The 24,178-nt window shown below is 40.4% G+C and overlaps 1 protein-coding gene and 1 long non-coding RNA gene across 6 annotated transcripts; one reads left to right on the top strand and one right to left on the bottom strand.

Annotated features, from left to right (window-relative positions):
* Nucleotides 1–657: 657 nt before the first annotated feature.
* Nucleotides 658–21,642, bottom strand: SAMD8 (sterile alpha motif domain containing 8). Of its 5 annotated transcripts, XM_051800955.1 has the most exons (9): nt 21,141–21,389; nt 20,089–20,239; nt 16,196–16,291; nt 13,482–14,089; nt 11,607–11,702; nt 10,842–10,959; nt 9,891–10,041; nt 4,043–8,943; nt 658–2,003 (listed from the first exon to the last, which is right to left on the bottom strand). In XM_051800955.1, the coding sequence occupies exons 4-8, from the start codon at nt 14,054–14,056 to the stop codon at nt 8,639–8,641; spliced, it is 1,245 nt and encodes a 414-aa protein (XP_051656915.1). In that variant the 5' UTR covers nt 14,057–14,089; nt 16,196–16,291; nt 20,089–20,239; nt 21,141–21,389; the 3' UTR covers nt 658–2,003; nt 4,043–8,638. The 5 variants fall into 5 exon arrangements, with proteins under 5 accessions (XP_051656915.1, XP_051656919.1, XP_051656916.1 ...); XM_051800959.1 differs by lacking the exons at nt 16,196–16,291; nt 20,089–20,239; nt 21,141–21,389 and adding an exon at nt 21,508–21,642 and having other exon boundaries at nt 13,482–14,086; XM_051800956.1 differs by lacking the exons at nt 16,196–16,291; nt 20,089–20,239; nt 21,141–21,389 and adding an exon at nt 21,508–21,629.
* Nucleotides 4,168–18,118, top strand: LOC127477115 (uncharacterized). Its single transcript, XR_007906846.1, has 4 exons — nt 4,168–4,283; nt 4,689–4,845; nt 5,389–5,535; nt 17,999–18,118. It is a non-coding gene; the product is annotated as an uncharacterized LOC127477115 (long non-coding RNA).
* Nucleotides 21,643–24,178: the final 2,536 nt, after the last annotated feature.

The following is a 24,178-nucleotide window of genomic DNA, read 5'->3' as shown; positions in this document are numbered from 1 at the left end:
CATGTACTGAAGTGTGAACTCCATCAATTCAACTTTTTTTTCAAACACTTCTAAAACAGGAAAGGCAGAATAATCTACCCTTTGAAAGTTAAACCTTGTGATATCCAATATTTTTGACAGTGTCTCAGACTATGAAAAAGAAGTAACAAAAACCAAAACAAAAATCCTAAAATAAAGATGACCTTTGCATTAATCAAAGGCAGTTTCAGGCTGTATATCCACCTACACAGTCCAGGATGACTGATTCAGTGATACAGTGGACTTCTGAACTTTGTGTCATTACATGGCCATGAACATTTGTTCAGTTCTACAGCATAAGATTAATTTCACCAAGTGCTAAATATAACATGAGTCATACTGTGTAGAACTTTACCCCATCCTGAGGTATCTCGCTGAACTGTGGTTCTTCCTGGGAGGGAGACATCCTGTTCTAAGCTGTCATGTTTCCAGTACCATTTTCAAATATTTGGCAGCTTTCTTCTGACACAGGTTGCAGTTAAAGTAGTGTGGAGTGTTGCTGTGGATGCTTTCTGATACATCTGTCTCCCTGGCCTTTCTCTGCAGTGTACAACGTGCCAATCAATACACAGCCTTGTCTTCTCCACGCTTCTACAGCTGGTTTATGTAGACTGTTAGGAACCAAGAACAATTGTGTACACTGTTTTTCTGTTTCCCCCTTTTTTTTTTTCCTTGCATTCTCTTTTTTTTTTTCTTTTTTTTTTTTTAGTTTTATTCAGCTGTTCATTGCAGGCACAAACAGGCAGTTTTATTAGTAATGTGTTTATTTTCCTTGACTGTAGTCCTGATTTCTTAGAGCTCAGGGAACTTATATATTGGAGACTATGATTTGAAGATATTCTCACTGTTTTAAATAAGCTTTCTGAGAAGCCAGAGGCAGTATAATAGGTTTGTCTGACTAAACCCATTGCAATCTTTGGCATGCCTGGGACTACTTCTGTGCTTTCATTTTCCAAGAGGATGAATCTCAGACGTGCTTTGAAATCCTCAGAGCAGGATACAGATGTTCAAGTGACAAAAGCCAGTGCTCAGTAATCTTAATGCACAAGCATAGTTCTTTTGGCAGGATCCTGGCACTCAAGCCATTATTCCAATCTGCTGGCTGTCTGCTTTCCATTAATCACTTCTGTCAGAAGAAAAGGCCTTCCAAAGATCTTTCACCTTTGGCCTATACTCAGGCAGCAAAAAGGATGTTGCAGCATAGAAGCTTTGTGCCAGAAGGGATCTTCAGCCTAACAGAGAGCACATTTCTAATTTTTTTGCCTTGAGATTCCCCACAGGTCTGTCCTGGAAGACTCAAGAGTCTTATCAGCCACACCACATCTTAGGTTTCTTTATCTAAGGGTGTTAGTGCTCAGTTCCCCTGCCTGTGTTTGTAGCAAGCTGACAAGTTAGTTCATGCCTAGCACAGATCTGGCAGAACAATATCACAGGGATGATGATTAGAAGATGGAAAGTATGGTACAAGCTTTTTTTAATATCTCCGTGGTTGAGGGGAAAAAAGGAGAAAAAGGTATCAAGAAAATGTGTATCTGAATCCAAATCAGCTTCAGCCTTTTCTTTCCTGTACTTGGGAACATTAAAGTACAAAAATCCTTAGACGAAACTAAACTCCTCTTGACCCAAACCAGAAAACCTTTCAAGAACACCACATTTTACTCACCATTAAGATAAAATCTTTAAGGAAGTCAGTGCATTTGATTAAGGAACCCAAAATACCTTTATTCTACCCCGATAAATGCCTTCAGAAACACTGATGAATTTATGTCTGTCACTGCACTCTCAGTGAAGCTCCCTCATTTCTTACCAAGGCTTTCTAAGCCAGCAACTTTCTTACCTCTCTGAGAATGAATTCTCACAGTTCTTCAGTGGTTAGACTGGAATTTGAGATACCAGGGATCTGCATCTCAAACATCTATAGCCCCATGGGTTTAGGTTCCCACATCTTGCACATCTGGAGACTGGGGACCAGTGCCTCTTGAGAGCTGAAACAAAGAATGATATTGATAACGATATATGCATTTAGTCTTACGTGGGGGATTTCCTAAAATCAAGTCAAGGAGCTGAGCCAGATTCCTTAATCTTTGTGCAACTCTAGGTGTAAACTCTTCCTATGACATGGTAACATTTACTAGTACTGGATTAGCTGGCATTGAACTTTGAACACCTAGGCAAAATGTGAATAAAGGTAAGCTCAGGCCACTGTCTTCTTATGGATAATGTGCTCAACCACACCATGTGCCGGCAGGGGAAATCCTGTGACTTCCAGTGGTGCTGCAGTGACCTGGGCTATTCTGTCATTCATGGCCAGTTCTCCCATGCCACACAAAAAGCAGAGGAGGGATTTGTACTTATAAATAGAATGTGGAAAACCAAGGGCAAATCAATAGCCATCAGATAATGTAGTCCACACTGTCTCTGGAAAGCCAAAGTGAAAATGACACAGGTGGTGAACCATCCATCAACCCCCCCACCAGCTAGCACAGGTTTGAATTTACCTCAGATGCATTTGCATGTGGTAGAGATAATGCCCAAGAAAGTCTGTCTGTGGATTTAGCTACTAGTGTACCTCTGTCCTGTAGACAACTTTTCCTGGAATAAAATAAGTTTATTCTGGTATATAAACCCCCATCCATTCCTGATTAGTGTGCACACCACACCAGTGCAGCCCTAACTTGGTCATGCCATCACATCAGCCTGTCCCTGCTTCCTGAATCCCAGTCTGAATCATCAAGACAGCATTTCTGCAGTGCTGGGACAGAGATGGCACCTCAGTGGTCTTCCATGTTCCTGCTGGCCAGAACCAGACACCAGCCTTCTGCTAAAGCTCTGGTTTTCAGTCACTGCAACACACAGCTGGGGAAACAGCATGATCAAGAGAAAAGCTGAACAACCAAAACGAAGACCAGCTCTGTGAAGGAGTCATCTCAAAAGCTACCAGAGACCTTCAGCAAGGACTGCCTTTAGCAGAGCATGCTGCAAACTACTGTCCCTCTTCCTCTGCTCTCTTCTCTTGCTCATTTCACGGAGCCTGCAGGAGAGCAAACGCTTTTCTAGATATTTTCAGTCTCATGAGGGACAGTTGCACCTGTCATGTGGGGCTGTTCTGTTCCCTGGCACTAGCCAGGGGGGCTATTTTTAGTTGAACAGACAGAAACAGAGGTAGAGCCTTTGGCCAAGTACGCTGCAACCCTCTGTTACCCATAGATCGAATCACTTTTTGGCACCCTCATTAAAGCACTTGGCTAACTTCGCTTTTGTCTTCAGGAACACTGGTCCCAGCGAGCAATGCCCCTGTAGTGCCCTGCAGCACTGTTTGATGGGGCAGGAGAGCACACCTTGAAATCATTCATCAGGGCCCTGTGAACTGAGGCAACATCTCCCAAAGCCAAGTCTGTATCTCACAAGAGAAGGCAGAGCTTGCTCAGACAGAGAGCCACTGAGAAGTAAAATAAGGCTGCAAGAATCCAGGCCGAATTTGGGCCTAGTTTGGCCAGAGCCTGATCCAGTGCAAAATAACATTTGCAGTTTTACAGAAGCTGAAGCGAATGCTTTATGTTTTTATTGCTGCCTTCTCTCTCCATAACTTGGGCTCCTCAGCCGTGGTGTTCCACCAACCCATGAGGGGCTCAATAAAAGGTTGGGAGTCAGCCCTTGGCAGATTTTGGGCTGTTACAGAGGGGAGGGAGTGTTGGGCAGCAGCACGAGGGGCCAGCAAGGTGTTTCAGTGAAGTTACTGAGGGAAAAGCTAAGGTGGGTCAAGAGGACAGTTTCACAGAGGTAATGCTGAGGGAACTTCGAAAGCACAGCCAGGGGATGGATGTTTTGAGGGAAATTCTCATGTAAAGTCTGAGGAACAGACTGAAGATCTTGGGAGGGAAATGCTGAGTGGGGGACATTTTGGGGATGAAATATCAGTATCACTGAGGGGGAACAGGGGTGCCCTGAGGGGTAGCCGGATGTCTCGTGTGTCCCTGAGGGGCTGTGAGGGACACAGGGCAAAAAGGGTGCCCTGAAGGATTACCGAGAAGCCATGAGGGTGCCCTGAGGGAGACGAGGCGGGGCAGGACGGGTCGGTCGCTGCTGTGCCGCTTCTGCGCTGCTGTTCCCGCCCTGCACACGGCAGTGGTTTCCCGCCGCTCCCCTCAGCCGCCGAGTCCCGCTCCTCCCGCGGTCCGTGGGGCCGGCGCAGGCCAAAGGCGCTTTGAGAAGCTCGGTAAATGGTTGTGGAGTCGCCCTAGGGCAGATTTCGGGCTGTTACACAGGTACGAAGTGTTAAGCAGCGGCGTCAGGGGGGCGGAGCAGTGAAGTTACTGAGGGAAAAACTTCTTGGACTCCTTGGTGAGGTAACTCAGAGAGGACAGAGAGTTTCAGAGAGGTAAAGCTGAGGGAACTTTGAAAGCACAGCCAGGCGATGTTCTGAGGGAAAATCTCAGGTAAAGTCTGAGGGACAGACTGAAGATCTTGGAGGGAAAAGCTGAGTTACTCACCTTTTCTTCCAGGGGATGTTTTGGGCATAAAAAATGAGATAATCCTTAGGGGATAAAATGCAAACTAAAATTTTCAAGTGAAATCTTGAGGAAATATCAGGGACATAGAGGTGAAAATCAGAAGTATCTTAGGAAACGCAAAGGCAGCTTCTCAGTCTAAACTGTGTCCTGCCTCACCAGGAGCCGTCCGAGAAGAAAGCAGAGGCCCGGAGTGGGACAGCGAGGCAGGAGTGGGCAAGAAGAGCAGTGGCTTCGAGCTGAAGAGGGGGCACGAGAAAGGCCCTCTGGGCAAAGGGACCTCCCTAGCATCCCCCGGGAAGGGATACCTAAGAGTCCGGTGGGCACCTTCAGGCTGCCCCGGCCAGCTTAGCGCTGGGCAACCTCCCTGTAGGCAGGGCTGGGTCTTTGCATTGCTTGTCGTTGGCCTTTTGTGGTCCTGCTCCTGTGGCTGCCCGGAGAGAGGGTCAAGCACCCTGTAAGGAGGGTGAGAGCCCTCGTCCCCGCACCCGAGGGGGGAAACAGAGCTCTCCCGACCCCCAGCCCACCCTGTAAGCAGGGCAGGGCTTTTCCCTTGGCACCTTGGTGCCTGCTGGTGGCCCCTGGCCAGAGTGACCCCTGTAGTTGGGGTGCATCACAGCCTTTGTGCCTTGGCCAGCTGTCATACCCTAGTAAAAGTATTTTTTTACTTTTATTTTAATTTGTATTTTTTTTTATTCTTATTTTTTTTGATTTGTAGTTTATTTTTCTATTTTTTTTAATTTTATGTTATTATTTATTTGTATTTTCAGGGTTTTAAATTTTTTTTATTTTTGTAATTTTGAAATTTTATATTTTTTTTTATTTTTTAATTTAAGTTTTCTAAATTTTTATTTATTTTTAGGGGTTTTTTCCCCACCTAAGGAATCTTTGAGAAATGAAAAACTAGAGGCAAAAGTTTTAGGAAAGCCATTATAAGAAACTGTACCATAAGGCAGAACAAAAGAAAGGAAAAGGATCGGGGGAGTGCCTCTGTTTGTATAACTTTCAGGTATGTGCATACATAGCCCTGAAGTAATAATGAGGAAGAGCTCAAGACTATTGCCAAGTTACAAATATTACTAAATTTGCTAAGCTAGGGGGAAAAAAAGTCACCTTCCCCTTCTCTTTGATGTCTGGTTACTAACTTAAGCCTTTTGTACTTGATTAGTTTGTGCACTTTGTAGTCCTAGACTGACATTGTTAACACACTTTCTGACATTACGTAATAATTCATTCATTACTCCGAATTCAGATTATGTAGGTGCTCACACAGACCACAGAAGACAACATAGCACAAAACAGGTGCAACAGGTTAAACAACAGCAAAAAGATTGGTGCGTGAACATAAGGGAGAAGGACAACCATGAACATACTCAGCAATAAATCCCAGGCCCAGTGATGCTCTGCTGTTCTTACTTAAAAGTGCTTGTCAGCAGCAGAAGCAGCAAAATGCTTTTAAAACACTGACTCTTTCAAAAGGAGGTACAAAATTTTAAGCTTGTTTCCATCTAATTAACAATAAAGCTGACATTATCAACTTTACAGAATAACCTGTGTTCTTCTGCATGCAAGACCAGATTTTTCTATCTATTTCAAGCCTTCCTCTTGCATGTTTATAGACAGACAATGAGTTTCCAAAATAGCAGAGAACAATTATCCTGACAACATTTTAACCCACTCCAATACTAACAAACCAACCTCTTCATGCTACTTATCTTGGACTCAGATATTTAGTATCAAGGGAAACAGCACAACAGAGCAAGCGTCCTTTAAAAAACAATGATAGACAATGCTGATTTAAAACATAATTTACTTAACAGACTTTGAAAAATTAAATTAGAACAAAGAGAGAATCCTTAAGTTTCAAAGTATATGAACTTCATTTTTTAAAAAAGTAGTATTGAAATGATAGCTTTACTTTATGTAAACATTGCTACACTGGGCTGTACTTGAAAACTCTCGTGCATGTCTAAGTTGCAAAATAATTTTTCAGTTTAGACACAGCTATGCCAATTAGCACTCAGATGGTTATTTTTGGAATCAACAGCTTTGCAAATTTAATTGCATACCTCTCCATATAACTCAGGATACAATCCTGCACATTCTGAGAACAGATGTTTCCTAGAGTTTAGAAAAATAGCATTCATAACTGTGTGTGCATTGCAAAGGCAAATAAATTAACAAATAGAGCTCTTTCATTATAAAGTCTCAAGAGGAATGTTCAAATTGCCTTTCTGAAATCAGAAAGTTAGGAACAGCAAATGACAAGTATTTAAATATTTCAAAATATTTTCTCCTTTTTTCTTAAGTGTAAGCATACTCCCCCAATTTGGATGGCAAGAGCCACCAGGCTATGGCAGATTGAACAATATAGTATTAAACCTGCAATTTTGGTAGAAAATTGGAATGTTACAAATATAAAAGTCTGCAGAATAGTACAATGTACATGTGCTCAATACAGTTGGCAGAGGTACTTCAAGATGCACAATTCCTCTGTGGAACAGGAGCTAAAGTAATTTACAAAAGTAATATACCATGAAGACTGTAAGATAGTCAAGTTAGTACAATCGAGGTTTATAAAAGGAACACAATACAGCAAGGAGCAGCCCTCAGTAAGTTACAAACCTCCGAATACAAAACTGTCTGGCAAATTCCAAGTGAATTCATTTCCATGCACACACAAGTACGTTGCACTTATTAAGTCAGCTTGTACCAAGCTGGAACTGAACTATAGCTGACTTACACCACCTTTTGCACATATCACCTATTCTGAAATTGCAATAATCAAATTAAAAGGTCTATACCACTTTTATGATCTGTACCTTGTACCTATCAGTTTTCATTTAGCATAAATCTGATTTCAACAGCCTACAGCTCTATAGCCAACATTAGTATTGTCCCCTTACAATCCACTGCATAACAGATCACCAGCTGTGTGTCCTTGCTTATGCATTACAGACTTGGAGTGTTGCTTTGAGGGTTTGGAGGATGTTTTGTGGTGGGTTGTGGTTTGTTTTCTTTAACTTGCAAACCTTGGTACTTTTCTCTTTCAGGATAGTAAATGAGCAACTTAATTTAAGAACCAGTCTCTTTTCATACTTGTTAGAAAAACATATACTGTGTGTTTATATATATAAACAAATATACTGTGCATATATATATATCTAGAGATATTCACCATATTGTTGACACCAGAGTGCTAAAACATACATCAATATGAGCACTATATCCAACACTCACTATTATTACTTTTCCCGAAAGAGTTACTACATGCATTTTTCCCATCCATTTATGGGACAGTAAGATACACAAAGACAATTGTTCTGGTTTTCCAATGTGAAAGAGCTGTTCCTGAAAAGCATGCACAGGTTTGGAGATAAAGCAATTAAAACCACACAAACGTTACTTTGTGGCTTTAAACTCACTAAAGCTAAGTTATCTTTACTTTCAGTGGCTGTTCCATTTACTTTAACTCATTTAAACACAAAAGAGAAAACTTTCAAGTGATAGAACAACCATACAGACAACTGATAGACTAGACTAAATAAATTCTTATTAAAAAAAATATCATCACTGCATAGCCACAAGGCAGACTTTCATTTTTGGCAACCTGTATGCAGACTGTCAATTACACTTTAAGACTTGTTATTTAACAGTTAAGAGACCCTTTCATCAAGAAACTATGCTGCTTTGTCAAAGACTTCATAAAGTTCTAATTTTTTAGTCAGTATATCTAAAGGCTGCCATTCAGGTAACAGAGATTATTTGGACCTGTAAAGGGTGTATTATATTCAATGCAAGCACATATTTAGGTTAAACTTCACAAACATTCACACAGAACCTTACTAAGGGTAAAAGTATTCTGGTTTGTAGTCATGGTTCATTGACAGCCTGTACCCGTCCCTGCATTGTTTTCTATTTTCACAGAAAGAAAACAAAGCACATCCCTGTGAAGTATGAGAACCCCATTTTATGGCTAAGAATCTCAGAAACAAGGCAAGGAGGAGGAGATCATGGAGTGAAAAATGTTATTTGTCTTCCGCCCCCCCAGCTAGCCCTGCAGGATCTTAGTCATAATGCTTCATAAAAATCTGAACTGACCCACGTAGTCTTCAGCCAATCAATCTTTTCAGTATGGCAGGTTTTGAAAAGGGCCAGCAATACTCATTGGGAACAGTACCATTAACATTGCATTCAAAAAAAGAAAACATTGGAAACCAGATCCTTGCTCTCCTGCTCTGTTGATACGCTCTAGTATTAGCCAACGTGTGGTAATACAAAAAGAGTCTTGTAGTGATGTAAAAGGCAATGAATACGTCTATAGAATAATGTTCATGTGCAGCCAAAATGAAGAAGATTCCAAAGAGATTCAGGACCCAGGACAAGGTGTGCAAGAAGTTCCAGCTCCTTGGCGTATCTAGGAAAAAACAGAAAATTATTAACTTTGAATGTCTCAAAAATCTGGGTCACTACAAAATCCAGACCTGGACATTTGACATTTTTATAGAGACTTTTCATCTAAAAATGTTATGAAATGACTGTCTTTATTTGGAAATACTGTATAGAGGTCCTGTAAATCCAACCAAAACAACCAATAAGTTATATATGTCTATTACTTCATGACTTCATTTACAAATGCATTTCTGGATTAACAGAGCATCCTAAAATGGCTTAGGATCCTGCAAAGCAAAATCCTTTGTTCAACCAACTTGTTTTAATGAAAATCAGCCATTTTCTATGTTGTAAGGAGGAAAATGTAACAAAACATACATTACTGTTGTTGCAATCAATCCATCGTGGGTGAACTCAAACTAATTATCTTTTCTTGCTCTATTATGTATCAAGTCACACTTGGTATTTACAGAAGAGTACCACTGTTTCATATATTCTCACACATTCTGAGGCTTGGTATTTGGGCTTTACAGATGATACTAAACATATGGCCCCCTAGCCAGGTGTTTTGGCTGACAGAGGTCAGTGGCAGATACCCAGGGGAGTGTATGGCAACAGACAACTTTAATATCTTCCCCAGTACTCTCCTAGTAGCAAGCCAGAAAGCCTTTGTCATGTCTTGGCTCACACATTAATTCAGGTGCCCTATTCATCCCCTCATTAATCCAGGTGGCCGTGTTCCTTTCCTGTCTGCAAGTCCACTGTCACAAACCCAAGAAAGAGCACAGGAATCTGAATTTGTATTTGTTTGCTTAAATGTTGCACTCTGAAATTTTTGACGAAGTCAAGGAGCAGACACTCTTTAATACTTGAGGACATTTAAATATTTACACTGTCACACCCCTGGCTGACAGCAAGCAGTACATATTCTTAATACTTGCAGACATTTGAGTATTGACACTCTGTACTTACATTCTGTGACAAAGAAGTTGAGCATGGTCAGGACGACAGTGTGCCCACTGAACATATAGTCTCCACAGGTGTGTACTCCAGTCAGAGTCATTCCAAAGCCACTCCATATTGCAAATGCCCGCTGGAGTTTTGCCCAAACATTGCCATACAACTAAAAAACAGTGACATTAACCTTTACTAAGTTCCAATCCCACTGCCCAAACAGTATGTCCTTAAAGTTACTTGTATCGCACTACATATGTTTAATACCATTTATCACGTTGTGTGATATTTAAATATTTATTAAAATGCAGGTTAGCACATCTTTGGATGTGCTGTGGCACTGAGTCACATTAGTAACAACAATTACTAATTGTATTCATCATACCTCTGATGAATACTGGAATTCAGAGCAAGTACTTTGTTGCAAGTGATTTACCCACAGAGTCTGCCAACTTTTTTTGAATGTATTCATCTTCCCTACTGTCAAGTTTTCAATTTGTTCAGCTCAAACCTCTCTTAACTAAAAGTTAGGATGAAACCATAAAATCCCATGTTCTATGGAATATCCCTTATGAGAAGGGGTGAAATAATAACAGTTTGTTGGGGTCTTTTTCAAAACCATGCATTCAACAAGACAAAGAAGCAATTACTCCCCTTTCAGCCTTTCTTCATGAAGTCAGTATCTTAAGTGCACACTTCGGTGTATTCTCTCTGGTTTACACTGTGAAATATTCTGAACACCCTTCCCCAACTAACTATATCCTCTCAAAGTGGCAAGTGTTTCTAAGATCCCTAAGGATGCTTGCCTGCATATGGTAATTAATGCAGGGGCATGGAAGGAAACAGGAGAGAAACATGTTGTTCTTAAAAAACACACATCTAACACTATAGTCACAACAATCTTAAAATGCTTTAAATTCTGTTTCCTTTAAAAAAAAAAAAAAAAGTTAGATATGATTAAGTTTTTACCTTTCCAGTACACTGCAAGTGCTGGCCTGGCACCGAGAGTGAGGTAACAAACATTGTAATGCAACGTAGTAAGAACACTGTCCCCATGAGGCTGCACAGCCTGCGCAGGAGTATGGATCTGGGAAAAGTACACAGGAACTGGAACCAGGAAAGTTATGATAAAACATTTCACCTCACCCCAACCTAATCCCATGATGTCCCTTCATCACTGCTGCAAGTTTTACAATATATTTTTTACATTAAGTAGTATTGTCAAGATATGGTTACACACGATAGAGTGAGTCACTGTAGCAAGTTTACTCTCACCAAAAAGTACCAAAAGCTTTGGCACTCATACCTTTTGTTGGCAAATTAACAAAAATCAATAAACCAGTAAAAATTTAACTTAAAATACGCATGCACACAAAAGCGTTTTCTACTCTCAGTGAAAGCAAACTGTGGAAATTCATTCTCGTAGGATTTTCTTATAGACAAAAATTGTTACAGTAGGAGAGTATAGACTGACAAGTCTCTGAAAAAAAAATATATATCTTCTGAAGGAAATGACTTATAAATATGGTAGAAAAGCAAATTCAGATTACTCCTCTAAAAGATTCACAAATCATCATTCTTGATTCAATCCTCCCTAATCCATTTTAACAGGGACATACTAGGAGCTGACAAGATTTTTACTGAATGGATTCTCTTAAACAATCATTGTAAATTCTCATTACAGGTCTTCTTCTGAATCAAAGTACCAGTTAATTTGGATTTTATATACTCTACCTGTGTTTGTGAAGCAGAAGAACCAGCAGCCAAATGTAGCAAAGAATTACTCCACATACTTCAGTCATAGCAAAAGCCCATGGTATCCTAGGGACACTAAAAAAAAGGACAAAGCAAGAAAGTTTATACAAAGGCTTAATTTTTTTCCTAGTCTCAGTCTTGAAAATAAGGGCATATAAAGTTCTATCCTCAAAACTAATTTGCATTCATCTGACAATAGTATAAATTACAGCCAAAAATTCTTTTGTTAGACTGAATGAAATAGAATTTGAAATATTTTTAATTACATTATCTCCTTTTTAATAATGTATTTCCCGCAGACATTTACACAGAATTCACTAAGTCAGAGAAAATCTTTAGTATGCTCTCTTAATTTACATATGTGATTTACTGACAGGATGTGTTCCATTGTTTCCCAACAACCTTTTTCATTCTGACACAAACTTGCATCATGTCAATTATGCTGCTTATGCTTCTAAGAATGCCATGTCAACACAATTCATGAAATGCTGCAAAGCCTAAAATCCTAAATACTTGTAATGAAGCAAAACTGCACAGAAAAGTGTCAGGGCAAATAAATCTTTTGACAAGGAAGGCTAGAAGGTCTGCATGTAGTGATTATCAGTGAAATTTTGAAAACAATTTTCAAGTCTTTCCTGTACACACATGGCACTAGTAAAAATTTCTACTCTGCAATCACCAAAATACAGATCAACAGATTTCAAGAGAGGTTGCTGCTCATAGTCTTGTGCTCCCCCTGATACAAAAGAGTAGCAAAGCGCTGCTCAAATATGAGCTCTGTAGTAATCCTCTCTCATTGTTTTGTCAGCTGCTTTCTGACCTCCCCATCCTCCTGCCCACTGAATACCATGGTAGCACCCTGGGAACAAAATAGTTCCTGTTCTCTCTCCTCTCTTTGACTCTGCTGGATGTGGTACATCCTTGCTGCGTTATATATAAATTATGGGGGGATTCTGCACACTTAGTCAAAAGATTAGACTCCTACTGACTTCTTGAAAGCCATTAATGAAAATGGAAATTACTGGCAGGAATAAGTAGATCAAAAAGACTGAACTTTTAAACAGTTTAGCTTGCCTTTTAAAACTCTCTAAGCAGTTAAGTTCTCTATGGTGCAAGTGCACTTCCTCAAAGAGAGCATTTATCCTTTAATTCAATAATCTGTAGGCAATGACTCGAATTTGACCTTTGCTATTGTGTCTCTTTTTGCCTGAAGTACAATATTTTTTGTTTAAAAAACTGAGTAGGCACTGCATAAGTCACAACAGTGGTTTAGTACACAGATACCCTATGGTTAAAACAGATGCTGGTTTATTCATTCTGCTTCAGAGTTTCCCTAGACCATCTTCAACAAGCTGACAGTGGGGAGATAGCAAAAATGCTGTATCAACGTCATTCCCTTTCAATTCCTTGCTCATTGGTAGAACAAAATATTCCTTCATCAAAAGTTTTTCTATATTTTCTATATTTTTCTATATTTCTATATTTTCTACATGTTAAGCTTCATAGCAGCAACTGGATTTCAGAAAATGCATATGGCTGCCTACCTATGCCAGCTGACCACCATCCTTTTTACTAGAAAGTGAGGATAGATGAATTAATTCCTGTGTTGTGATGAGCTAAAGATTTAAATTAAATATAAACTCAGTAGAATAACAGTTCAGTTTATTTTCTCCTAAGACTAAATCTCTGCATCCAACTGAGGTGCATTTCAATCTTACCAGAATGATTTACTACACTCTAATTAGTATTTTGCAGAGGTGTCTTCTAGAGCGAATGAAACTCTGAAAACAAAGAAAAGACAGCCTGTATTTTAACCATAAAGTTACTATTTTGTTCTAAAAGAAAATTTCTTACCTGTCTAGAAATATGTCTGGTAGAGGTGGATATGTTTGCATGTCAGGTACTCGCTCATGCACTATAACCATAACGAATGATGTAAAGCCAAACACTATGAAAACGTACACACAACTTAAAACTGTCTTCCAGTACTCGGGGTCCAGTCTCCGTGTGGCATGTTTGTTCTTTCCGTTTGCATACTGGTACTGATCACCATTCAGGTCAGTCATCAGTCCATCATAGTCCCGGGGTACTTCACCATTACAAAACCAGTCTGTACCCTGCAGGGAACCAGCTGGGCACACTGTGCCAAGGTGACTGTCACTGTTGTAACCCAGCTCTTCCAGGACGTCGAGATGTTGCTTCTGCAGTTTGCGTATGGACAGCATTAGTCTCTTGATATCCCCCAGGACCTTGATTTCCAGTGGAGGGGATCGTAGATCATACTCAGTAAGTGTCAGCAGTGTGATTCCATCCAGCCTATGTCTATTGCACAGAACATCCACATATTCACAGAAACCTTCTTCCTTCAGCCACTTGGCCACATTCTTGGTAGTCCAACGTCGAATGCAAAGCTGGTTATTGCCTGCCATGGTCCCTCTTTATCCACCAATCAAACTGACCTGCTGATACCCCAGAAGGAGACAAGACCACAATGTTTATCAAAGATTACAGAAATGCCAGTGTCTTTTGTGCAATTTTAGATGTTTAATTAGCCCAAGACTTTTTCTATAAGAGACAGCTAAAAACCAGACACAATTTCTCAGGTAATACAAAAATGCTTTGAAAATTTTTTTTATTCAAGTAAAACTAAATTAGGATTATCTCCTTTGCTCCTAAGTAGAAATTTAAAGCTTAGAAGAAGCAGAATATTTCCTATACATATCTAGTATACTTTACCCATCTCAGATTTATTTATTTAAACAAAATTATAAATTACAATAGGTAATGAAAACTAAATACTACTCTGTTTGAAAACCAGCTCAATCATTAGTCTTTTCCACTGCTTGCAGTTCATCAACTATGCAAGAAATAGAGCCAGCAACCATGCAAAATTGAATTATAGCTGAAATAACACATTACTGGTCCAATATATTCCACTGTTTTAAAATATATACTGATGCTTTGGTGGCATGACATTTTCCCTCCATTTGCTTCCAAGTAAACCTAGATATCTACAATAATATTGACCTGAAGTATCTTAGTTCTATGTTGATGGTACAATCATCATATTTCTTTGTTTGATCTCAGTAATTTAGACACTTACTGTATTGTGAATCCTTTAAAATATTCAGCTTTCAAAAATAGCATTACAAGAAATTAAGCATTTGCTTCGATTTCAAAGCATCTTTAAAAGTGATGTGCTAGTAGATAACATAGTAACACACCAAAACCAGAAGAGATGTATTCTCTTTATACAGATTTCTCAGTAATTGTGTTCCTGACTATAGAATAGTGCTTGAAGGAAGGAGAGACAGCTCAGCAATATCACTCATCACATGATGGTGACGAGTCGCCAGAACAACAACCAGAAAAAAGTTAACTACAGGACATTACATGGAATACATTACAAAACTTTGAAAGGCTACCAGTGAAGTAAAAGTACTGAAAAGTTTATGCAATATTTAAGACCCACAGCAGTACGGAATGGATTTGTGCATAATTTATATTTGGTGGCTCATGCACAGCTACCATCTAAGACACAGCTACAATTTCACAGCTCTTTTGTACTCGAAAAAACAGCCTAATTAACTAGAATGCTTCAATCATGCCAACCAAATCTCAGAAAATACAAGAGAGTACAATACACTAGTGTCACATGCATCAATCAAGGCTTTCGGAATGAAAGCAAAGAAACAGTGTATTTAATCTATTATTTAGCTTCTGTGTATAGTAAACTGGTACTCAAACCCATAATGAATATTCAGCAGAGTTCTATATCTTTTTCAGAGGCACAGCTCTTTCAAAAACAGCAGCTCTTTCCTTCTCACTTCTCTTTTTAAGGAGGTATAGTACCTATTTTGCTCTTAATATAATTATTGGATGCAACTTTTTCTTCTGGCTTTCATCTAACAGAACCATGAACTATTTTATACTGTATCAGAGAAGATTCAATTTGTCTAATGGAATTTCCCAGCAGTGCAAAAGTAATATTTTAGAAGAAAAACAAGCACACAAATCAAACTTGCCCTTCTAAAATAATCAAGGGTGTGATACTTCTTAGGATATTCTCTCAGGAGTTGATTGTATATTAACAACATGTACTTGATTCATAGCTTTAATTTCTCAAAACTCTATATACAGTCAATATGTATATAAGCTTTAATACTTTGATTTAAATAGTTGCCAAAAATCCATAAAAAACCTACCAGAATATCTGGATATACCATATGCATCTTTCTCCATATAAAAGGGTATGTTCTCATTTTTACGTTATCTCACTATTTTTGAAAGTCTGGCTCAAAACAAGTGTAACAATTACTTTGCTCACGCAGCTAAGAAATTATTACATTTAATTTGCAATTAATAATCTGTTAATTGACCTTTTTTGTATTACATATTTTTATCTTACTTCAGGGTTGCTGTTTAACCTGTAGTGGCAACTAACTGCCATGCAGCCATTTGCCCACAAACAGTTTAATAATCAAGTAAAATATAATGAAAGATGAAAATAACAAAGAGAGACAAATAACACCCAAGAAAGACAAGTGATGCACACTACAGTTGCTTACCTGGCAGAGCGGGGGAAATCAAAATTCCTTGACTTAGGGTCAAGCATCACTTCACAGCAGCTAAAACATCAGTGTGTTATCAACATTATTCTTATCCTAAACTCAAAAAATCCAGTAAAAACAAACAAGCTTGAGTTGCTTATCTGAACCTCCAACTTTCCTTACTCAGAAACACAGACGAAATACTTTTTAAAAAGTTGTTAATCACAGTTTTTTATAACATAGTAATCATCATAAGTTTTCTAAAAGCAGTGAACGTAGACTCACTGCAAATACGCTCAATTTACTGATTTGTCTTCTAACCAAAGCAACTTCTGAGGACAAAAGGAGGAAACTCTCCCTAACCTAAGAGAATTCTGTTCATTTGTCATAAGTCAAGTAAGCCTAATAGCAGCCTTGTCTTTCTTCATGTGGCACTGCCAGAATAAAATCCTTCCAAATGCGCAATGAACATACCCATCAAAGGTCACTATGGGCTTGACCTGGGAGAAATTCTACGTTAACCTCAAGATGCAGCTGATAGGACCAGCTCCTGTTTTTAAACCCCGTCAGTGACAAGACCTTTAACCAACTGGAACAGACAAAGAAATCAACAAAAAATACAAATTTAAACACACAGCTTGTAGCTAATTTCTTCTCAACAGCAACAGTAAAGTTCAGTACTGTTTGATGACAAGGCCATTTCGTTGAACACTGAAACTGCCTTCCTCTTCAGACTACTCAATTAGTGCCACTTCCATACTTTTTCAGGGGAAGTGCTTTTTACACTTTAATCATACCACCTGGAATACAATATGTATCCCTGTGTCCAATTGCTCCTGTTCATTTTTGAAGCTGAAGAATGCTACATAACATTTACAACACCATCAGGCTGTTACACCAGACTAACATGGCAGAAGGGACTGGATAACTGTACCTGTCTTCTGAAAGAAAACAGCACTGGTAACTACCTTGCCTTCCACATTACTGGTATTATTGCTGAAGCCAAATATAGGATAACATTATTTATTGATGAATAACATGCATGATAACACAAAGCAAGCACAGACTTAAGTGTCAGAGGGCAAAATATACTTTTCACCTGACATTGCAGCAATGTCTGTATCCTGCTACTTGATTACTTTCCTGGTACTGTGACTTACGCTTAGCAAGCTCATCAACAGTATGTATCATGTGTCCCATTTTCCTTCCCCAGCCTTTCAATTAACAGCATGAACACAGCTGAATACGAACTGTATGTGTATAAGAATTTACTTTTTTAAAAGAAAAATGTTACTTTATGAGCTATGAACATTCCTACCATTTGGTTAGGGCATTTTAAGAAATGAGATGCCTCTGAGAGGCTCAGTGTACAAAGTATAGGTGTACATTTAAATATGGAAAATTAACCTCTCTCAAAATAATTATCCATGATTCTATCATGTTTCCCTTTATTGAACTACTGCCAGTCCACCAGTAAGTCCTGACTTTCCTAGCTTACCGACTTTGAGAAAATATATTGAGGTAAAAATGTGTAAAGTTGAATCTGCTTATCACTACTCTAGCCAAGGAAAAGTAGTATTAATATCACACTAACATGTGTGCAAACTTGTTACAGAAACAAAACCTGATTACACCAGAATCATAGCTGAGGGGTTAAACATGATCCTAGTTATGTCCACAGCAGTTAGCAGAATGCTGACTGGTTTTGTTTATTCCAGACACACATGCAAAACTCTACCAGCACCATTTACTGCTTCACCACCTGCCCTCATGTACCTGGAAGAGCCTTCTTGACATGCCTCTTGATTTTTTTTCCCCTAGGTTCAATTCCCACCATCCTTGAGAGGAATTTTAGGAGGGATGCTGAAGAATATCAGATTTCAAGTGATTTAACCTACATCTCTTAGTGGAAGGTTTCAAGCTGAAGCTTGAATACAGGCAATTCCAACTCAGCCCCTCCTTTGCTGCGTCTGCTGGCCCTGGAGCACATCTCACACCTCAGGGGAAAAGTTATGCTGTGCCAAAGTTGTTTTGCAATGTGGGCAAGACTCGTGTTTGAGGCCTTGCTCCCCAGCACAAAAAAGCTATACACAAAAACATGTGCTGAGCCAGCCCGCAATAGTAAGGCTACTGTCACATACCAACTTAGTAATGCTCTGCTGCAAAAAGAACACACAGCACTGCCTTGTTATGCAGCAAAAGTCTTGGATACTCTGCTGACTTGCATCAGAAGCCTGTCACCTCCTCTTCCTGGAAACTCTGAGTTCTTCAGTGCTTATTTAAAGCAAATAGTACCAAAGATTTCACTGCCATATAGCACACAGTGACTTAATCACTACCTTCTAAATGCCACCAGATATAGTACGGTATCTTATAAACAAAAGGATAAAAACAACACTTGCAAAAACAATACATGATTTTTCAAGAGTTTTTAAATACAATGCTTACCATACTATATATAAAATCGATCGAACACAGCACAATACCCACCATGAGACCAAAAAATTGGGTAGTCTCATGAAGTAAGAATGCAATGATTTCAAATGCAGAAATATTCCTGTAAAACTTGCCTTCATGCATAGCACTAAGACCTTTGCTATCATACATGAGATTATCAGAGGTAGCTTAACTGTACTCAAAGTCACTAACTGAAACTGAATGCAAGATAAGAAATCTCTTAAAGTAACACTAGTTTAGTCTTGAGTTTCAAGCCATCAAGGAAGATGAGTTTTTTGAGAAATATTTGTGGAAGTGTAGCATGTGGATCAAATATTAGCTCTAGACGCTTAGCAGTCCTTCTGTTGGGACACCTCAATGCAAGACTGATAGCAGCTACTACAGAAAGTCCTGAAAGGCAAACATATTTGTCTTAAGAACCACTAAGTGCAGTTACATATTGCAGCAAACTGAACAGCATGCATATTGCTCCCTTATTTTTACACCTCATTGAGCCAAACAGGTTGTATTACACTCAAGTGAACACTAAGAGCAGCTCAACTCCTAATCTACTAACCACCTAACAAAACATTTTTTATCCTACTGACATAATTCAAGGCACACACAAGTGATTTTTAAACAACTGATCAAGTACTCCACCACTTATCATAGGATGTAATTCACAGTATTTCATTAATATTTGTACAAGCTCTTGAACATTTCACATGCTAAATATCAGGTGTCAAGTACTTTGGCTCCAGCTTCAAGAAATAGAATATCCATCTTGTAACAGAATGTTGGCTGCTCTTTATCCCTACACAACTTAGTAGTAACACACCTCAGGTTTGTCTTCCCCCTTTTATCCTACACCCTCATCTCAGAATAGGGAAAGACATGAACAATCTCTCCATCCAAATGAATACCAGAACAATATCTGAAGCTGTTACTCTCCACAATCATTTACCACCTCATCTTTCTAGTCTAGTGAAAATCTAGTAGCCTTCCTCATTTTAGATGCATCAAAATAAATAAGAAATAAAAAGCTTTTAAAAGGTACACAATTATCAAACAAACATATGTAATGTAATATGGTTACTGGATCTCAACCAGCATAACAGGCTGCAAAACTGAGCTCTGTACAAAGAAAAGTGATAGCACAGAACCAGAAAGATTGCAAATCCTAGGCCAAGCTGTGTTTTTAATTGTATTCTACCAAAATAACACCCCAATCAGCCAGTAAAAAGATCTCACAGAACATCAAACAAGATAATTTAAATTCTTGCACTTAACTAATCCACAAAACATTTCCTTCACATCTAAGCAGCACTAACACAACAAAAATTTACAAAACTTCCCAAAGAAATTCCTTCCACTTAGTACAAAAATCACTTCATGCTAATCCTGCAGGTTAATTCTACCTTTTCTCTGTATCAGAGAAAGCAAAAGGAAGAACAAGACCACAGGAATTTCCTTACCTCTTATATCCAGCAAGAGGCATCCCCTATCAAACATGAGGGGCACTTAAATGCCAGAAACTGTCATCAGCTCTTGCCACTCCAGAGCACAGCACGATCAGCTGCTCTGTGGAGGTGGCACAGGCTTCCTGTCCAGCTGCATGAGGGACCTCTGCGGACACAGAGCAGACTTGGCCAAGTGGAATCTTCCATCAAGTCATCTTACAACGCAAAATGCATGTTGCATTTTTATCAAATTAATTTTGCAAACTGAAGCCTCAAATACAAAGCCATGGGACTTCAACTTCTTACAAACCAATAAATATGTGAACGTTAAAACTACTTGTCATTTGCCGCTTCTTCCATTAACTTACAGAGCCGAAAAAAATCTACCCTTTTGGAGTTCTTGGGTTTTTTTAAATCATCATGGCTAGGCTTCACGAATGAAGATTTGGGATTTGGTTGTTTGTTTTTTTTTAAATAGCAGTCAGCGGTGACCAAGTGACTGGTCTGAGGCCACCTAATACATTAGCAACGTAGATTTAAGAGACTGAGTGGGTAACATTTCCTGCAGTTTCAACTTTCTGAGAACGCTCAAGCCTTAAACTTTCAGAAAACCTGTCCCTCAAAGGCAGAACCCTCCATTTAATCCTGAAACTTGAACAGCACACATGAAAACCAGTTACAGCACTTTGCCATGCTTCCTTTTTAATATTCTAATCCTTCACGCTCAAAAGCATTTTTACGCAGAACTAAACACTTCGGCCTCAGAAACCCCACCAATTTTACAGAAAAAAGAAAGGTAAGACCGCTGAGTATGTTTCGAACCCAGTCCAACAGTTTGGTTATCTGACTGTACGTCTGACACAGAGCATCACTGCCAGGAACGATCTGTTTGCTGCGCAGGCTGACACTGGAATCAGACCCCGCAGGGTTCCCCAGACCCCCAAACGAGCCGCACAGCGACCGCCCGGCCCGGCCTCCCCGAGCTGTGCCCCGGCCCCGCTCGGCATCCCCGCCGGTCCCGCCCCTGCCCTCATCACCCTCACACTCCGTCTCCTACTGAGGCTTACAAAGTTCAGACGGGAACCGAGGCGACCGGGCACTGAACACTTCATCCCGAGCACCGCAGGACATCCCCCCGCCCGCAGGCTCGTCCCTCACGGGCCGGCCCGGAGCGCCCGGCGGGCGGTCAGACGCCGGCGATGCGCCCGGGACCGGCCTGCAATCACGGCCGAGCGATTTCAGCGCGGGCACACAGCACAGGAGGCTGGTGCCCCTCCCGCGGTAGGCGAAGATGATCTCCTCCAGCACCGCCCCTGCAGCGGTGCAGCCCTTCCCTCCCGCAGCCCGGGGCGCGCACACGCCGCAGCGGGGGCAGCGCCCGCGGCCCCGGCGGGCTCCCACCCGCGGGGCGGCCCCGCCGCTCCCCCGCCTCACCTGCCGCTGCGTGGCGGTGCCCCGGCGCCCGCACCCGGCGCGGCGGCTCCTCCGCGCCCTCGCTGTCCCCGGCGGCGGCGGCGGCGGCGGCCACCGCCACCCCCCATCACCGCCCGGAAGCGGCGGCGGCGCCGGCGGCGGAAGGGGCGGGGCGGGCCCGGCCGCGGCCGCTCCGGGAGGGGCCGGAGCTGTGAGGGAGGGTGGAGGTCTGTGCGTGGGCGGCAGCGTGTTGTTTAGACCTCGTAAGACAAAAAAAAATAAGTGATCCGTAATCCCCACAGAGAGCAGCTGAAGGGAGACGCAAGGGTGTCTTGTGCATGCTTAGACCAGGCTAAGGGAGTTGTTCTCCTGGAAGATACCATAGCATATGTTTTTCCCATGTGATCTTTCTCTCCATCACTGGGAACTTAGTACAGCCTGGATGTGAGAAAGACACTAACAAGGATTATTTTTTTTTTTTGAGAGTGAAAACATAGAATGATCCTGACATAATTTAAAAAGCCACCAGTGCAGAATGAAAAATATCCCCATCCTTCATCTAAAGGCATGTGTCAGGACAAAATAGCAGAGAAAATTTACAGGAGCCTCGTCCTGTCAATCCTCATATCAATCCTCATATCAATCATTGCAAAACATTTCAGTTGCAGCATTATTCTTTTCTGATGCCCGTAGGAAACAAAATAAAACTGCAGCTGGCTGACAGGACTCAGTCATTTATCCACAGTGATCTGCAGCACAGATGTGAACAGCACAGATGACTTAGAGCTCCAGAAAGGCACTGTAATTTCGGGAGTTCCATAACCTATAAGTAATACAAATGGAGAGGATAGAAGGAAGCAGACAAATTAGAAACAAATTGGTCCAGAAATAAATTTATTTTGTGTATCAACTGACTGTGGTAGCAGCCAGCCCTTTGCTGCAGTTTGCAGAGCACTGAAATTTGCTTTGTTGATGATGTAATAAGTATGAGGTCCAAGGCAAGTCTAAGTAAGTTGTAGCTTCAGTCGAAGTCAAAAGCAGGTGCTAGTGTAGCTCCATTAAGTTAATGACATTAGCCTTTTCAGAGAATGTGGCCTTGTGATCTTCATTCTTAATGAAAAAAAAAGGATCTTTCACAACGCTTATATGCTGCTGTAGTGAAACAAGGAAATTTTGCATTTCAAAGTGCTTCAAAACTGCATCAAGTTGTCATCATCAAGCAATCTAATGCAAATACCCACTGTTGTACAATCTCAGTTGTAATCAGCTATATACTGGATATTCAGATCAGAAACAAGCTGTGAGAACTGCTTTTTTCCACATGCCCTGATATTGGTTCTAAGGTGCATATCTCTAAGCAGTCTGTTCTGTCCCACTTTTATTTTTTTAAATGATGTGGTTTCCCAGAATAACTTGCTTAAGTTGGAGGGAATGTTCCACTTTCTTTGCCAGTTTAGCAGCCTCTGCAAACAATGTAGGAATCAAGTGTGATTTCAGTCCTCACAACGTTCCCCTTCTTTCTCTTTTTGATGTGAAATTTTCTTTACCAACTGCCAGTCAATTGCACCTTTTTGCACAATTCCAGGTCCTGAATTGGTAAAATTTACAATACATTGCTGCATCTGCTTGTATCTGAACAACTTGTATAAGCTAAAAATGTAAAAATAAGCACAAACTGAAATTAAAAATTGCTGCAAAAATAACTATAGCAGGCTGCAGGGCTGTCTCATCATGGAATAGGTCACTGTGACAGTGTCTGAAGCACAGTCCTGAAGCTAACTCACATTTCAGGTTCTCATTCTTAGCCTTCTCATGGGAGGTGCCAGGAAACTGCTGCTTTGTTCAGAGTGCTATGGCTTTGTGATGTGGTTTGGGTTTTTTTTTCATCTAAACATGCACAAGAGTCTACCAGCTCCCCAGATTCCAGGAAGGAAACAAAAATTAAAGCAAAAGTTTCCTTATGCTGTTTCTCTACACAATTTGTAGCAAGACCAGCAATCCAACTAAAAATTACTTCCCAAATTCAGTCTATAGACTTCAGAAGTCAAGGTCGGAAAATGAGCTATATTTAGACAGGCATATGAATACAGGACTATCTGAAGTTTACAGTCTCTAAGGTATGTTATTCCAGCAATTGATTTCCATGCAGTGAACCCCTGGCCAAAAGTTGCATCCAGAGTAAAAGTGAGTAAGACAGACAGACATATATACACTGGAGAGCACCCTATGTCTAGCTACAGAGGGTGCTGGGCTAGTTTGCAGCAGTGATTTGCCCAGTGACAGGAAAAGGAGTAATGGTCATAAACTAAAACACAAGAAGTTCCGCCTCAAGATGAGGAAGAACTTCTTTACACTGAGTGTGGCAGAGCACTGGAACAGCTGCCCAGAGAGGTGCTGGATTCTACCTCTCTGGAGACATTCAAAACCCACCTGGATGTGTTCCTGTCCTGCTCTGAGTGACCGTGCCTTGGCAGGGGGGTTGGATTGGATGATCTCCAGAGGTCCTTTCCAACCCTAACGAATCTGTGATTCTGTGAACCTCAGCACTGGAAAAAGGCTTGATCATCAGTTTCTATCCAAAGTTATTGCTAATGGCATTTTTATGTTCTGTCTATTTTCATCACCTAACAAATATTTTGAAAATTACCAAATTAGCTTGCACAGAAAAGTAATAAATAGCATAATTTAAAAC

Source organism: Manacus candei, unplaced genomic scaffold, assembly GCF_025592945.1.
Source record: "Manacus candei isolate 608988 ecotype Guabito, Panama unplaced genomic scaffold, ASM2559294v1 h1tg000050l, whole genome shotgun sequence".
In the NCBI taxonomy this organism is placed as follows: Eukaryota; Metazoa; Chordata; class Aves; order Passeriformes; family Pipridae; genus Manacus; species Manacus candei.
The sequence above is the reverse complement of the archived record's forward strand: the minus strand, read 5'-3'. Positions and strand labels throughout refer to the sequence as shown.